General features: G+C 39.9%; 2 protein-coding genes across 6 annotated transcripts in view; one reads left to right on the top strand and one right to left on the bottom strand.

The window, feature by feature from the left end:
• LOC118824837 overlaps positions 1–1519 on the bottom strand; it is a 2769-nt gene extending 1250 nt beyond the window's left edge. The window contains exon 1 of the mRNA XM_036595268.1: positions 1269–1519. The gene's annotated coding sequence lies outside the window, so the exon portion shown is untranslated. The remainder of the gene's footprint in view (positions 1–1268) is intronic.
• Positions 1–17609, top strand: part of nf1b (neurofibromin 1b) — a 112878-nt gene that overhangs the window by 78774 nt on the left and 16495 nt on the right. For 4 of the 5 annotated variants that reach the window (XM_036595261.1, XM_036595262.1, XM_036595266.1 and 1 more), the window contains 13 exons: positions 1950–2382; positions 3076–3416; positions 3890–4092; positions 5157–5350; positions 6284–6424; positions 10111–10390; positions 12508–12722; positions 13644–13705; positions 13903–14044; positions 15522–15623; positions 16024–16164; positions 16323–16449; positions 17395–17526. In XM_036595261.1, coding sequence (XP_036451154.1) covers positions 1950–2382; positions 3076–3416; positions 3890–4092; positions 5157–5350; positions 6284–6424; positions 10111–10390; positions 12508–12722; positions 13644–13705; positions 13903–14044; positions 15522–15623; positions 16024–16164; positions 16323–16449; positions 17395–17526 — 2513 coding nt within the window. Of the gene's footprint in view, positions 1–1949; positions 2383–3075; positions 3417–3889; positions 4093–5156; positions 5351–6283; positions 6425–10110; positions 10391–12507; positions 12723–13643; positions 13706–13902; positions 14045–15521; positions 15624–16023; positions 16165–16322; positions 16450–17394; positions 17527–17609 lie in introns of those variants that run through there. The other variant, XM_036595265.1, reaches the window with a different exon arrangement.

Consider the following 17609-nt stretch of genomic DNA (forward strand, 5'->3'; position numbering starts at 1 on the left):
GGTTTCAAAGGCTTTCTGAGAAAAAGTGGTTTTCTAGTGGAAAAACTAGGAATAGATGGTCTAACCAGTTTTTATTCCTTTTATTCCATAATTGACCCACAGGTTAGATTATTTAGGTTTTTTGCATGTCAAATTATGTATAATGTATTGGCCATATTTTTACTTTATTACATATGATAAGTAGGGAAAAAATCTGGTGAAATATACAAAATATAAATTTTTATTTGGTGTTTATAAAAGGTTTTGTGTTTCTCTGTCATTCCTCCAGTGTTAAACCATTTTCCATTTTACTTCATGGGATCAGTGGCCCAAATTTGTCAAAGTTCAGAGTATGAGTACTGATCTGGGATCAGTTTGTGCCAGTTACAGTGTGCTCTATAGGACTGTATAGACTGGAGAGACCTGACGTTAGATCAGTATTTTTACTCTGAGATTTTTACTCTGAGATGTTGGTCAGTGAACGTTGCTAATGTTGGAGTGCCAACCAATGTATTTTTCCATGTCATATTTTTATTTTTTTATTTTTACGTTTTCCACATAACAGCAGCTGTCTTTTACATTGTATGAAAGAGAAATGCTCCAAAATGACGTGTAAATGTAGTATTTCGAAATACGTTTTTTTTTTTTCTTTTTTTGAACAGCGACAATGTTGTACAAAAAATATTAATAGAAATGAATGGCTAAAGTTTCACTTGAGATGTTTAATATAACACACTTTAAAGACTATAATCAAATACCATACTAAACTTTAAATACTATATTTTTTTGTGTAAACAAAGTTTGGATGTGAAATGGTTCATAGTATAAAAATGACTCTTTCTTTGCAGTGGTGGTGGTAGGAGCCAGTGGTCATAATGTCTACAACACAAATGTATACATTTTACTCTGTACTACCAGCCGACATGGGAACACTGTTGAGTTTTCTATGCAGTGTTGATAGTAAAATTGTGGTAAATCAAAAAGTTTTTTTGGGGGGGATTGTTTTTCCTTACAACGCCCTGCAGGCACTCCTCCACTATTAATGGATTTACAAAGATACTCCCAGCTATTCCTAACTATTTCATGTAATAACATTTTGTTATTTTACTTCTAGAGGCATTAAACTCTTCAGACACCTGGTTGTTGTCACCACCTCTGTGAATAAAATCTCACTCTACAATAGCAAATTTCACAACAAACTGATTGACACTGCTTACATCTTAATTTAGTTATGCATAGATTTTGAAAAATCAGTGGAATTTCCAAACAGCAAAAGAGCTGCTACTCACCCCTGGATGCTTTGAGCCAAATTGAAGTTTTCTTGTTTCTTGCAAGATTGATTTTTCCAAAGATCTTGTAGATTTGACACACGAAGCCAATATATGTGTGAGGTATGATGTAGCTACCGATGGAGTGGAGGAGATATGGCTCAGGCAGCACACATTCACACACAAGTGACACATTTCCTGTCTCTTTTTCACTTCTGCTGTGGTTGTTTTATTGGAAATATATTTAAATCAGCACGCAACTGCAGTTTGGCTTGTATTGCACCCTTTCTTTGGTCTTCTGACTATGTCATCAGGCATTACTTTCAAGACACGGTCATGCAAAAGATTACTATTTATTTATTTTATTGGAAAGTGTTTTTACTCGACAAAAAAGTTGTGTATATATAAGAAGGGAAATACTCGAAGAAATTTCTACTAAAAGTCAGAAACCAGTAATCTAATTAAATTATAATTAATAGGCCTCAGTCAGTTTCAGTATTAGGTGTTGGTGGTTACAGAATTTCTTCTTTTGTGCACCAAAGTTTTACCCCTCTCATAGATGTTCCTCTTTCTTCACTTCTCCCTTTCCACACCTGCAGTGGTAAACTGCATTTTGAACACATTCTGAAGCTGTGTTAGCTGACGTCTTATGCCTTCTTCTTTGCTTCAGTTTGAACCATTGTCCTCCTTTCTTCCCCTCAGGTTCAAGACAGGGCAGATAAATGGGGACTTGCTTATCTACCATGTTCTTCTCACCCTCAAGCCCTACTATGCCAAACCATACGAGATAGTAGTGGATCTGACCCACGCAGGCCCCAGCAACCGTTTCAAGACGGACTTCCTTTCTAAATGGTTTGTTGTCTTCCCGGGCTTTGCCTACGAGAACGTAGCAGCCATCTACATCTACAACTGCAACACATGGGTGAGGGAGTACACCAAGTACCACGAGAGGCTGCTGACCGGCCTCAAGGGCAGTAAGAAGCTGCTTTTCATCGATTCTCCTGCCAGACTGGCTGAATACATAGAGCCGGACCAGCAGAAACTGCCCGCTGCCACACTCAGCTTGGAGGAGGACCTCAAAGTGTTCCACAATGCCCTCAAACTGGCCCACAAAGACACTAAAGTGTCCATCAAGGTGTGTGGACGTGTCCAGAGGTGTCAGTTCATTGTAATGAACAATGTAATTAATATGTATATTGCCTCTAAAGTGTGACAAAAAAGCTAATTGGAGTAGAAAGGTGCACAACCATTCAAAAGTTTAGGATCACTTGTCGTGTTATTATTTTTTTATTTTATTTTGCCCACTTCTGTTGCCACTAGATGCTCGTCATTGGTCAACAATTAATCGTTAACCGGCAAGCCTAAAATCAAAGATATGACCCATCAAGAGATCAATTATAAAAGAGAGAGCTCTGGTTCTGAAATCTGATTGGCTGAGCCACATTTAAATCTGTTGTAAAATACACTTTAAGGGTGCACACAACTGAATCCTGTATTAATGCACCAAGATGTTAAAAAGCATTCCTTGCATGGATTGTGGAACGTCATACTGATGGGTGAAGGGAAATTAAATGAAATTAAAATAACATTTTTGTACCAATATAATTCATCAATTGTTTGTTTTAACACTTAATTGGTTAATCGTTTACATACCAGTTTTATATACAGTAATAACCTACACATAGTAGTTTTAAATATTATTAACTTGTAAAAGTATTTTTGGTTTTAAGTGGTAAACTTGTGAATGAAAATTGCGAAACAAATCAAGTATATATAACGAAGTATAGCATTCACTTTCCGCTGTTCCCTCCTCTTCACACCACTTCAGGTGGGCTCCAATGCCGTCCAGGTGACCTCGGCGGAGCGCACGCGAGTGCTGGGTCAGTCGGTCTTCCTCAACGACATCTACTATGCCTCTGAAATCGAAGAGATCTGCCTGGTGGACGAGAACCAGTTCACATTGACCATCGCCAACCAGGGCACGCCCCTCACCTTCATGCACCAGGAGTGCGAAGCCATTGTGCACTCCATCATTCACATTCGCACGCGCTGGGAGCTCTCTCAGCCCGACTCCATCCCCCAGCACACCAAGATCAGGCCCAAAGATGTGCCTGGCACCCTGCTTAACATCGCGCTCCTCAACCTGGGCAGCTCTGACCCCAGCCTGAGGTAACTGACAATAATCACTGAATAAATATATACACTTTATCCACTGTGAAATAGGGAGTTTGAGGGCAAGTTAAAGCATCTTACATTTTGGCAGTATATCTAAGATGTTTCATTATAAGACTGTTGTAGAAAATTATAGGATTTTTCCACCTATTTCTGAACATGTATATAAAACATAAAGTACTTTAATCTTACTTATTTTACATATTATTTTTAGATTATCTGCAAGTGCATTAAGGTAATTTGAGCTGATAAAATTATTTAAAATAAGCAAAAGTGTCTGGAAATAAATTAAACATTCTTATATTATTCCTACAACACCTTCATAATGAAAACTGTAAGGTATATTTCAATATATCTTACAGTTAAGAAGATGCTTCAACTTGCCAAGATCCTATTTGTATTTTTTGTATTGTTGCCATATAAAGTTGATTTGCTCCATGATACTGATTTTCCCGTTTTCCTCTGAGCAGGTCTGCAGCTTATAATCTCCTGTGTGCCTTAACCTGCACCTTTAACCTGAAGATTGAGGGCCAGCTCCTGGAGACATCGGGCCTGTGCATCCCAGCCAATAATACCCTCTTCATCGTCTCCATCAGCAAGACGCTGGCAGCCAACGAGCCCCACCTCACACTGGAGTTCCTAGAGGAGTGCATCTCTGGCTTCAGCAAGTCCAGTCAGTGCCTCTCTTTATTCCTTTATCATGCATCATCGTAATACCCTCTGTTTACTCCTTAGGCAGCTGTTGGATCATTAATTAATGACTTTCTCCATTCAATATGAGTTCTACAGTCATATGCAAAATTAATTATTAACTAATTGTCGAGTTCAGGTGTTTCATCCATAACTGTTGCTAACGTGTTTAAAGTAGGTCATACTGAAGAGCCCATTGACTTGAAACATGGTACTGTTGTAGGATGCCACCTTTACCACATATCAGTGAAAGGTCTGCCCTGCTGGATCAGCACCAGTCAACTGTAACTGCTGTTATTATGAAATGAAGCATCTAAGAGCAACAGCAGCTCAGCCATACAGTGGTACAATACGCAAACTCACAAAGAGTGCGTAGCATGTGAGATTCCTGAATTGTGCATCAGTAGCTTTATGAAATGGGTTTCCATGACCAAACAGCTGTACACAAGCCTAAGATCACTATGCGCAATGCTAAACGTTGGCTGGAGTGGTGTAAAGCACGCAGCCACTGGAGCAGTGGAAACGTGTTTTCTAGACTGATGAATTATGCTTTATTCTCTGGCAGTCTGATGGATGAATCTGGGTTTGGCAGAATCCAGGAGAACACTCTCTACACAAAAGCATAGTGCCAACTGTGAAGTTTGATGGTTCCAGTAGTTCCAGTGAAGGGTAGTGTTAATGCTGCAGCATTTAAAGCCATTTTAGACAATAAAATGCTTCCAACTTTGTTGGAACAGCTTGTCGAAAGCCCCTTTCCTGTTCCAGCACGACTGTGCCGCTGTGCATAAAGCAAGAGCGTCATTGCAATCCAGGCCTTCTCGTCCAACGTCAGTGCCTGACCTCACAGTTGCTCCCACAGACACACTCCAAAATGTTATAGCTGCAAACAGGGGGCCAACTTCATATTAATGCCCATTGTTTTGGAATGGGATGTCCAACAAGCTCATATATGTGTGATGGTCAGGTGTTCTCCTACTGTTAGCCATATAGTGAATGATGATATGCTGTCAGTCTGTACTGATTTCAGCCTCCATGTTGTGTCCGCAGGTATTGAGCTGAAGCACCTGTGTCTGGAGTACATGACTCCTTGGCTGCTCAATCTGGTTCGCTTCTGCAAGCACAACGATGACGCTAAGCGCCAGCGGGTCACCGCCATCCTCGACAAGCTCATCACCATGACCATCAACGAGAAACAAATGTACCCCTCAATCCAGGCCAAGATTTGGGGCAGCCTCGGCCAAGTAAGAGGCATCATTGTTCTGTCGAAATATGTTTTGCATTGATTGCATAATGTTCCAGTAGACATTTTGCTGTAAAACACCTTTTTTTTTTTTGCTATTACACAGTGATACTTTTGAGCCAAGAATTATTTTATTACATCAGCCAAAACTTTCAATTGACAGTATAACCCAAATATGCTAATGTGGCTAGATTTAGAGACTAGCTAGCATGCCATTTGTTATATAACAATGTCTGGAGCACCCCCACGGACCAGTTGAAAGGCATCAAGTGTTTTATCTGCATTAAGAGAAAGCTCAAATGTCTCACAGTATAATGATTTAGGTGGGTACCCAGGGCTTAGGGACTTTCATGAGACGATGCAAATCATTACTGTTAATAAAACAGGAAGAGTTGTCTGACGGAGGGGTATTTAAAGAGTAAAAAATTCCAGCAGTAGTGACTTGACATTGAGGGTGTTTTGACACCTGTTCATTTGAATACTTAAGCAGGCCACATTTTTGACATGTGGGTATAGCGTCATAACTTATCACTGTTTGTTTATGTCTGTGATAAATTATTTTGGTAATACTGAAACCCTAAATCATGTCATGGCAATTATTTTATGCTATCATGACAGATAATCTCCAATAATATAATAATATCTTGTTACCATTACCATTAATTGTCAAGACATTCTTATTAATGATGGATATCTTGACAGATAACTTCAGTACACATGAAACATTATGGCATCTGTCTAACTGGTAATTGGTAACGGCAACATGGCACTGTTATATTACTGAACATCATTTTTCATGACACAAAACAGCACATAACATCTGGATATGTCAGAGTTATGTAGTAGGGTTTCTTCCATAGTAACAGAGTTTACACTTAAACACAATGAAACGGAAATGTGTTAAAAGCTGTTTGTGTTCCTCTTCCCATTATAGATCACAGATCTGCTGGACGTCGTCTTGGACAGTTTCATTAAGACGAGTGCTACAGGAGGACTTGGGTCCATCAAGGCTGAGGTGATGGCCGACACTGCTGTGGCGCTCGCCTCTGGCAACGTCAAACTGGTGTCTAGCAAGGTGAGAGACAGACAGACGGACAGGACGGCCAGACAGACACAGAGACATTTGTGTTCTTTGCTTGTTGCAGTGTTTCCCAGTTTACTCTGAGCTTAACCCACTCTTAAGCTTTTTTAATATAAAATCTGAATATAAATGTCCCCATAACATCAAAAAGATCTTTTCATCCTCCTGGGTTCATTTGGTCCCCACAATGGGCTAAGTGCGTATATACACTCATTCAATGAGCTGCGGCAGGTGTGAGTTTATTTCTGGGCCAGCACAAGGTTACTAGAACATACAAGCCAGTCACTCTAAATAACAGTGCATAAGGTGATGTAAAACAAGTGGGTAATAAATAGAGATGGAAATTTTGGCAAATTCTTTGACCAATAACTGACCATCATAAGTCAGTGACTAATTCATAACTGGCAAGCCCAAAGTCAAGGACGCCCCCCATCAAAATATAAATGGTAAAACAGGTAGTAACAGTTCTGAAATCTCATTGGCTGAGCCACAGTTGAAGTGTAAAATACACACCCTCTTGAGTCCACACAGCAGCTGAGTTGTGTATTAACACACCCAGATATGAAAGTTCCTTGTATGGACCGTAGATTGTAGGACTCGCAAGCGGGGAACCTGTTTTTGTTTATACGGGTGTTCTGTGTAGGGGCTGACACCTGTGTGTCCATGGTTATATGACCAAAAGCAAAAGTGTTGACAAAATAAGTTTTTTAACTATTAGTAGTGGTCAAACAATTCAGCCTTTGTATGCAAAAGTTTGGGCACTCCAGTCAAATTAAAAGGTTAATTTGTTTGCTTTTAACAAAATATGTAAATATCCTCTGCAGTGAACACGCATTTAAACGCACAGTTACTGTTTATTTGGTCAATAATAATAACCCAAAAAAAAGTTTTGGTACATTTATTTATTTATCTATTTCACTTTGTTAAACTAAGCAGGTACGAAGAAACTGCTTACTAAAATTTGTGAAATGCCATATTTAAGTTGAATTTATTTATTTTTACTTTTAGAAAAAGAACTGAACATGTAATTTGATGTGGGGGCATTCACGTGTCTGCATACTACTGTATGCTGATCAGGTTTACTAAGCATGTTACACAAAGAATCTGCGCTGATCTGCCTTCTTTCAGATGCCCTTTTCTTTATTTACGTTTCCGCTGTCGTGCGTGAGCTCATCCGACCATTAATTTATTTAGGTCAGGCGTCTGAGTCATTCCAGGATGGCTTTCAGGTTATTTTTATTCTTCGTATTTCCTCTGCTTTATATGTGTTTGTCTTTAGTTTGTTCACGCTCTCTCTCTCTCTCTCTGGTGTGAGTATGGGGTTTGTTAGAAGTGAGGTGAGGGCAATGTGATGTGGTGCCAGCAGGAGAGAAGCTTGAGCCGGAAGGCCAGAAAAGGATGCTTTGTCTGAGCAGAGCCGGACTTGGTGCAGCCTTCTGCAATGGCTTAATTTCCTCTTCCTGTCCTGCTCATGCTTCATCAGCTCATGAGACACAGTCACGCTAGTACACAGCTACTGTAATAACCAGTCTGTGGTGGTGGTGGTATGACAGACATATTAATAGTAATTTTTGTACCAGTTTGAGATGTTTAATTGTTCCATGCACACTCGCTCCTCCCTCTGCTGCTTGCATCTGACAAAGGCAGGCTTTGTATAATCTCCCAGTAACTGTCACCAGTACAAAGAAAGCACTGCTTATGATGAATCTTAATAGGGTAATACAGGCCTGTGGGTTGTTTTTCTTTTTGTTCTTGTGTGCTTGTTTGTTTGTTTAAGGCTTCCTGATCCACTCTTACCGTTCACCGGCATCAATGCTGTTAAGTGTAATTAAATTCTAGAGCAGCCTTTAAGGCTGTTTCATTGGGCTCTATAGAAGCACTGCTGTGTCTGATCCACTTGCACCAGCACAACACACACTAACACATCACCACCACGTCAGTGTTACTGCAGTGCTGAGAATGATCCACCACCCAAATAGTACCTGCTCTGTGAGGGTCCATGGGGGTCCTGACCACTGAAGAACAGGGTAAAAGGGGGCTAACAAAGTATCAGAGAAACAGATGGACTACAGTCTGTAACTGTAGAACTACAAAGTGCACCTATATAGTAAGTGGAGCTGATAAAATGGACAATGAGCGTAGAAACAAGGAGGTGGTCATAATGTTATGCCTGTTAGGTCGGTGGCCAGTGTTGTGAAAGTGACATAAGAGGAATTAACCTTTAACGTGTGACACATTTTCACAAGTGAACAAGCAGTTTGTATGTTGCAAGTTATAAGTAAGTCTCAAGTCCAGAGTCAAGATAGTCGAGTCTCAATTCAAGTCACAAGTCAGTCTGCATTCTTCAGCTAATTTAAGGCCATAACACTGAATAATGGTAACAGTACTTTAGCCTTTTGATGACGGCATGTTAGCAGCGATGTTAGGGAACATTGAGCGAACTGGATTAAAATAAAAACTAGCTCAGCCAATTAAAAACAGCAGCTAGTTTGAATTGAATTTAGATGACAACAGAAACCAGAAACGACCAACCTGAGCTGAACAAAGTTTACAGATAAAATGAATGTACGAAGCTAAAGTTGACTTTTTTCGCCAGCTTCTTATTTGAATTTTCTGTTCCACCTTAAATGCAGCAGTCAGGAACCGGAACATAACTGCTGCACCATTTATGGCGGAACGGCAAATTCCAATTTGAAGCTTGCGAATAAAAAGTCAGCTTCAGCCTCGTGGTGAATGTTGCGCTTGTTTTACCTGCAGAAGCTGTTAAATGTGGTCAGACAGAGAGAGGGAAAAGGTCAGGTGAGTTTCTGCAGTAAGACTGGAGTTTAAGAGCTGAGGGAGCATTGATGCTGTTGATCCTTCGCTTGTTTCCAGCTTACGGAGGTGAACTTGAACTCTAATGCTTCGCTTCTTTTCCGAAATAAAATAAACTGAGCATTAACACAGTAGCAGACATTTGACGGCGATGTTTATTCAATTTATGGCAGGAAATGAATCTGTTCACATGAAAAATAACTGACTGTGTAGAGTCCCGTCTGCAGTCAGATGCCTCTTTGCATTCATTCCAGTTCGAGTCTTGAGTCCTGGGGTTGAAGTCAAAGTTGAGTCCCAAGTCTTTCTTGATTTTCTCGAGTCGAGTCTAAAGTCATCAAATTCGTGCCTCGAGTCGGACTCCAGTCCGAGTCATATAACTTGAGTCCACACCACTGGAAAGTAGCACATTCAATACAACATAAAATGGCCATTTAAAAACAAAATATATATTATAAAACAAAAATTGGTCAGTTATCGTGTCCCGTACGCATAGTAACATGAAGTGACTTTACTGTGGAATTTTAAAGTAAATGGCAACCTAACATATATTTTACCTAAATTGGATACTATTTCGAGTCCAAGAAAGCATAATTGGCCTTGCTCACTCTGGGTGGGTCGGATGGTCCCTCCTCTCCTCATCACTTAATGTGATGCCAACCAAATATGGGAGTCAGAAAAGATGCATTGAAGTGGAGGAAACAAGTTCCGACCCTCATCTTGGTAGCGTCATGTGATACAGGGAGACCTAGCTACCTGGTGGAATTGGACAAGACTAAAACTGATGGGATTAGCATCTCAGTATCAAAGGACTCTGACCACGTGTGAATGGGGCACCCCTAATTTTCAGTTGTTGCCGTGCCCTGCAGGTCATTATCCGCATGTGCAAGATCATCGACAAGACGTGCCTTTCTCCCACGCCCACGCTGGAGCAGCATCTCATGTGGGACGACATCGCCATCCTGGCCCGCTACATGCTCATGCTCTCCTTCAACAACTCGCTGGACGTAGCGGCCCACCTGCCCTACCTCTTCCACGTGGTCACCCTGCTGGTGGCCACTGGGCCGTTGTCCCTCCGCGCCTCCACCCACGGCCTGGTCATCAACATCATCCACTCGCTCTGCACGTGCTCGCAGCTCAACTTCAGCGGTGAGAGCAGCACACACACGTGCATTCTAGTTATTTGAACATAGATTTTTTGAGTCATCTTACTTTCTCACTTACATGTAGTTTGGAATGAACAGAATGAAGTTTTTGTCTCACTGTGCAAAATAGAAGCCCTAAGAATATTAGAGCATAAACAGCGGATACTGTGTCTCAAGTTAAGGAAAATGGTGGCATCCAAGCAGAGCTATAGAATAGTGAGCAAAATTCAGAGAGCATCCTTCATTTAAGGTTAAAAACTTAAAACAAATCACAACTACAAGTTTTTTGTTTTTCAGGAGATATTTCTGAAGGGATTAGATTTAAGGTCATCTTAAAAGGGTGAAAACGATGATTAAAAGAAGTAAAGAAAATGGGGCTCCTAACAACCACCTGCCAGACCTGGTAGGCTACCAAAACTGGCCCATCAGATAAACAGCATTCAAATCAGGAGTGTCCAGTCTTATCCGCAGAGGGCCAGTGTGGCTGCAGGTTTTCACTCCAACAAAGCAGGAGGTCACCTGATGAAATGTTTGAAGGCTAAGACCAACTGATTAAACAAGTAGGATCAGGTGTGCTTCAGCTTGTTTGGAGTAAAAAACTGCAGCCACATCTTGACTCAGATCTGAAAACATCCACAGTCCATCCTTCCACTGTGAAAAGACAACTCAGCGCTGTGAGTCTGAAAGGATGTGTAGCTGTGAAGAAGCTCTTACTGAGAAACGCAAATAGAGGGAAAAAAAATGGCAAATCAAACTGTCCAGACCTCAACATGAACTTCTAAGACTGAACTTTGGAGGTGTGGAGAAATATCCCTGCAGATTTCTCTGAAATAGTAAGTCTCTAAAAGCAAGTCTCCTAAAAAGAGAGAGCTGTAATAAAAGCAAAGAGCAGACACATTAAAAACTGAAAATTCTGATATATTCAGTTGTTGAGAGTTCTGTGTAATTTTTAGTCAGATATATTTTCTACTTTTTTAAACAAATTTCTTAATTTCGTAAACGACTTTCATAATTGCCGTTTTGACTGGAAGTTAAGTAAATGTTAAGTCTCTAACTTACACTTAGTGCTGTACATGGAAACATTTTAAACAAAGTGATAGTTTGTACAGTGTGAGTCTTTCTGTAGGTTAGTAGAGTATGTTAAATCACACATCTAAAGATATATTACATAGTCATAGTTGTCCGATACTAATGCAAAACCATAGTCTTAGTTATAGTCATAGCTGCAAACAACAAATGGCTGTTATGGTTTGCCTTTCATGGTTTATATTGTATTCATAATGTAAAATATTTTCTTGTTGAGATATTTGAATTTTGTTCCTTTAAAAATGCAAACATTTGAATCAGAAAATGGTTAAATGATAATGCCTAACTCGCATACTTTTTGTAGAGCAAAACAAATGCTCTTACTTCCAGGTTTAGCAAGTATCTTTGGGGAAACTTGAAACACAACTAGAGCACAGCAGCAAATAAGCTGAAAGCTTTAATGTGACCTCAGAAAAACTAATGGAAAATGGGCAAGTCCGTGCTTCTCGTTAAGAGAGGACAAAAAGCATGAATGTGCTGGTTCAAATGGGGGAAATACGCTTTGTGGTAGTGTTTGAATGGGTGGCTCCATGTTAAGCCTTACAAGCCGCAGACGTCACCGATAACTTTTAATTTGCATACTGTAATTTTACATTGTTTTGTTCTCGCTCATTGAAACCGACAAATTCTAATGACGGTACAAATTCCAAACTTGTGGTTACCACATTTGTGTTGTAAGTAGTAGATAAGATATGTCATGACATGATTTGAATTCGAGAAATTTGTTGATACAGAATGTAAACTGAATGTGGATGATTCATAATAACTTTATATTTTGTTTGTGATTTAGGTTGAAATAACATTAAAGTTACATCAAGAATAACTTTATACCTTTGATACGTTAATATCACCACTAAAGGAAACTACTGTATTGGCTTAGATAAATAGATTTACAGTTCATAGCGTATCATCGTAGTTTTCTTTCCTTTTTTAGCTTCTGCTACAATAACAGAGGGTGCCTGTTTATGAGACAGTGAAGTGAGAGGGCAGTAGAGCCGCCTGCCAGTGTTTTAAAGTCCTTTTTCTTCTTTTCAGAGGAGACCAAGCAGGTGTTGAGGCTGAGTCTGACTGAATTCTCTCTGCCCAAGTTCTACCTGCTGTTCGGCATCAGTAAAGTCAAATCTGCGGCCGTCATAGCCTTCCGCTCCAGCTACAGGGACCGCTCCTTCTCCCCAGGCTCGTACGAACGAGAGACCTTCGCCCTCTCCTCCCTGGAGACGGTCACTGAAGCCCTGCTGGAGATCATGGAAGTATGAATAACAAACCTAATTTCCTTAAATGTCTTGTGAAACTGTCTTCATGGCCTCTGTGGTTCAGTAATTCAGTTATCAGGTTTGTCGTCCAAAAGATAAAGTTTTTGCCTCCATGTGTTCCCTCTGTAAGGGCCCACACGATGCATCAGTGCATCCATAATATCAGCCAGACAGACCTATCAGTATTAGTAAAATTCATGCCAATAGAGCACCAATAATTAGTGGGTAATGGTTTCATGATAACAACACATTCTATACCTCAGCAATATAGGCTGACCTGGTAAATTTGAACACATTAAAAAGTCCTGGATGAAATAATAATGATGACAAAATAATAAACAGGGAAAATGCATCCAAACCTTTTATGATGAGAATAACACAAATACACCTTTCATAAAGAACTGAACTGCTAAGAAATAAGAACAATAAGAGAGCTATACAGTTCTGCAGTTCTATAATTCCCTAGTTTTATTATGTATTTTGGGTGGTGTCCTCATTAATATCCATGCTTGTTAATGTTCATGATCAAAACCAGAAATGTAGATTGAGAATATCGTCACTGTGTCCTGTGTGAAAATGCTTATGAAAATAGATGATAAGATCAGAATAACTGCTTCTGTATCTTGAAGTCTAATGTGATAAATTACATGCTGGTGAGACGTTCTGTGTGTTCAGGGTGCGAAAGGAAATGGTGGTCGTATTTTTAGTCTAAACAGAACCTTCAGCAGTTCCTCATACAGACGCTGCGAGGTTATTTTTACAGCTTTGAAGAACACACAGGGGTTTTTCACACAAAAGCTCAGCATATATATTCTTTATAGTCTTGTGTTTGAATTGATAGTATTGTTTCCACTATGTGGAAAAACCATAAAACCATAGTGTGAGAGGGTTTAAACGGTTTTATGTCTCCTCTCCCAGGCCTGCATGAGGGACATTCCAGGGTGTAAATGGCTCGACCAGTGGACAGAACTAGCCCAGAAGTAAGTAGGATGCACCAGCTGCGTAACCCCACATTAAGAGAGCTTCAATTATCTGACTGCAAGGCCGACCACTCAAAATAGTGAAGTAGCCAGAATTGTTCACACATGCTATACTTCTCAGAGAAGTGATGGAGAGGGTTATGTAATAGTATCCAAGTCATTTTTGGTGCATATTTGTCTATTTTTTTTGTCCATAGGTTTGCATTCCAGTACAATCCATCGCTCCAGCCCAGGGCTTTAGTGGTGTTTGGCTGCATCAGCAAGCGAGTGACCCATGGTCAGATCAAGCAGATTATCCGCATCCTCAGCAAAGCAATTCCCCTGCTCAGCATTGACCGGGTTTGTACCTACCTTTTCACCCCAAACACAATCACAATCTTTTTTTTTATTCTACCAAATACAAGGAATTTCTCTGAATGCATCTTGTCAGCGTAAATGCCAATGAGAAATATGGGAAATGTAATATATAATACACAATATCAGCACACCAATGCCTGTGTTTCATGGTTTAGCACTTACTCTTGTGTATTATTGTGATTATTCCACAATTTCTTTATTATTATTTATTATTTTATTATTTATTATGACAAAAGATTTGTTTACATTGCACAAGAATTTGCATTCCGCAGTCACGAATGAATAATGTGGAGCGATAATTAAACATATATTTTTTTCTTCTGTTTTCAAAAATAATCTTTGCCCACGTTTTATAAAACCTCTCAGTCAACACAAGAATGCAAAAAGAAGAAAAAAAAATGCACACGAGCATGTCGGCCCAGTAGAGTTGATAATATCTCATGAATCTGATGTCAAATGCCTCAAGAAGATAATTGCGTGCCATGAAGCTGAAGCAAAATGAAGCTTTGACTTGCAGTCCATCAGACTTCCATAATTTAGCAGTTCGCACAGATTCAAAGTGTGATTCCTGCCAAAAAATAAAAGCTTAAAAAGTGAAAGAAACCCTACCACTTTGCTGAGGCAGAAAGGTTATTTTTCTAGCTTATCATGCCATTTTAATTGTGGAGATAGGATTTTTTTTTCCCACTCTGGCTTTACTTAATGATCCACAAGTCACACAGCTTTAGAATCACTGAGGTGTTTTTAAGTGTATGCAGTTAAGTTCACACCCTCTGTAAAAGAGCTGAGCAGAGCAGTGAAGCTAAATCCAGTTATAAACATGTTCTCGACCCCTAATTGGTGAGCAGACAGAAACAACATAGTCCTCAGAATTGTTTCAGACAGAGTTCTGTAAGCTCAGTAAATGAAAACAGGAACAGGCATGTGCAAGTTAATGGTGCAAGCGCTTTCAAAAAGTTATATTTTTGCCCGTCCACATAAAAACGCAAAAATATTGCATTCTCAAAAATGTTTTCTGAGACCGAAGACACTATTTTTGTGTGGACAGGAGGCCAAAACACAAAGAGAAAAACTGTTCTCAGAAATATCTGGATGCATGTATACGTATCTGTCCAGTGCAAAAAAAAAAATCCATCCAGATGGTATTGGCTGTTGTACCATGCCTCACTTTGCAAGGTTCTAACTAACTGTTGTATAACTGGCATAAATAGCTTTAATATCTTGTACTTTAACATATGTCCTCATATAGTCCTGTTTAAGATCTAATGAACCTTTGTAATGTGTTTAAAAAGGGCTCCCCCCAGGCCAATTACCGCTGACTAGAGAACAGTAGTAGCTGGTCATTACCGTAGTAATGACTGCAGTGCGTCTGCCCTGTTTGGGTAATTCAAACTCTCCATGCTTGACTGACCACTGTGTTGTTTATCTGTGGTTAATGAACCTTCTGCCTTGTGGACAGGGCCTGGAGAGCTGTTTAAAGGGGCCGGAGAATTACAACAGCCAGGTGCTGATCGAGGCTACAGTCATTGCTCTCACCAAACTACAACCCCTGCTGGCCAAGGTAAGAAACCCCAACTCAGCTCGGCTACTGCCTTATGAGGTCCGTCATTGTGCCAGCTCAGAGAAAAAGCCTTACATTTCTTTTCGTTGTCTAAAATATATGTATTTATTTCATTTTGTGATGCAGTTTAGACCTACTTTCTTTGCTGTCTTTAGCTTATATGCTCATATTTTTTAATATGATGTGTTTTATCAAACTCTTTAATTGAAATCATATAAACTGAAGAACTCAGCATTTTCAAAACTTTTCATTCTGAAAAAGTTGCTGTTCCATATTTCGGATAGTGTTAATATTCATGATTGTTAATGTTTATGAATGATGAAAAGCAGAAATTGTAGATGGTTTGTAGCAGAGTTTGTACTCTAGTTCTGAGACCTGAATCATCTGTTAACTTCGACAGGACTCACCGATGCACAAAGCTCTGTTCTGGGTGGCTATAGCTGTGCTGCAGTTGGATGAGGTGAACCTGTACTCTGCAGGCACAGCCCTGCTAGAGCAGAACCTACACACGCTGGATAGCATGCATGTCTTCAATGACAAGGTACTTGACACATTCATACATGGTTTGTTTTATTAAAGCACAGACAGTGTGTTCCCACACAACCTGGCATCCGTAATCTTGGGCTGCTTTGTTGTGTTATTTGTTTTATTTGTCATGGTGGACAGTGTAAAGGTCTTTTTCCCCTCTTCTTGCTGCAGAGTCCTGAGGAGGTGTTTATGGAGATTCGTAAGCCTTTGGAGTGGCACTGCAAGCAGATGGACCACTTTGTAGGTCTCAACTTCAACTCCAACTTCAACTTCGCTCTTGTGGGGCATCTGCTTAAAGGTGAAATGGATAACTCTTTAGAAATGTTGTACTCTTATAACTGATTTCTGAGACTTTGTTCACTTGAAAGGAATACTTTGGCGGAAAAATAAAATGTAAAAAGTTTTTCTGCTCAGCTCAAATGTAGTCAGTCACTGGTATTGCACTGGAGCTACAAGAGTAATATAGCTAGCAATGTTCGTTTAACTGAAGATACTTGATAAATCTGAGAACATACAGAGCAATGCGAAAGTTAGAGACCACCCTTCATTTATTGTACTTTCAAGTCAAAATCATTAGATATAGGAAAGTTAAAGGGAAAGAAGTGGAAAAACAGTGATTGAAAATTATTAAAAGATATAGAGAAGATGAGACTCCTAACAACCACCTGCAAGACCTGATGGACAGCAAAACTGTCCCCGTCAGATAAACAGCACTCAAAGCTTTCATCTTTGAGAGAGAGGAGAAAATCGAGCTCCACTCTTGATTCAGATCTGAAAACATCCACAGCCACCCTTCCACTGTGAGAAGACAACACTGAGTCTGAAAGGATGTGTAACTGTTAAAACAAATAAGCTACTCTTGCCACCCATAAGCTACTAAGAAGAGTCCAGACCTCAACATCACTGAATGTGTTTAGGGTGTGTAAACATGAAAAGCAGAAAGTGCAACCAACTTCTAAGACTGAACTTTGTAGCTGTGGAAGAATATCCCTGCAGATATCTGTGAAAAACTAAAAGCTCTTCTAAAGGCATAGAGTGGACACACTAAATAATGAAAATCCTGACCTTATATTTATTTTTTAGGCCTCTCTGTAAGTTTCTATTTTTTACCTGCCGCTGAAAAATAAGTAACTTATACTGTGGCTGTTTTGAATCTAAATTAAATATATAAAAGGTGGTCTCTGACTTTTTTCTTGATACTCTGTGCTGTCACTGTAACCAAGTTTGTCTATGCTGTGCTCAGGCTACAGACACCCCTCCCCAACCACCGTTGCAAGGACGGTACGCATCTTGCACACGCTTCTCGGCCTGGTGGGCAAGCACCTCAACTGTGACAAATTTGAGGTGAACACGCAGAGCGTAGCCTATTTAGCTGGTGAGTAGAGGCCAATCTGCAGGCCTGTTAAACAGTTGTAAGGTTGGAAACATGCAGCTAGGCTGTGTCTCTCACTTTCTGGC

This window comes from Colossoma macropomum, unplaced genomic scaffold (genome assembly GCF_904425465.1).
Source record: "Colossoma macropomum unplaced genomic scaffold, Colossoma_macropomum, whole genome shotgun sequence".
NCBI classification, from domain to species: domain Eukaryota; kingdom Metazoa; phylum Chordata; class Actinopteri; order Characiformes; family Serrasalmidae; genus Colossoma; species Colossoma macropomum.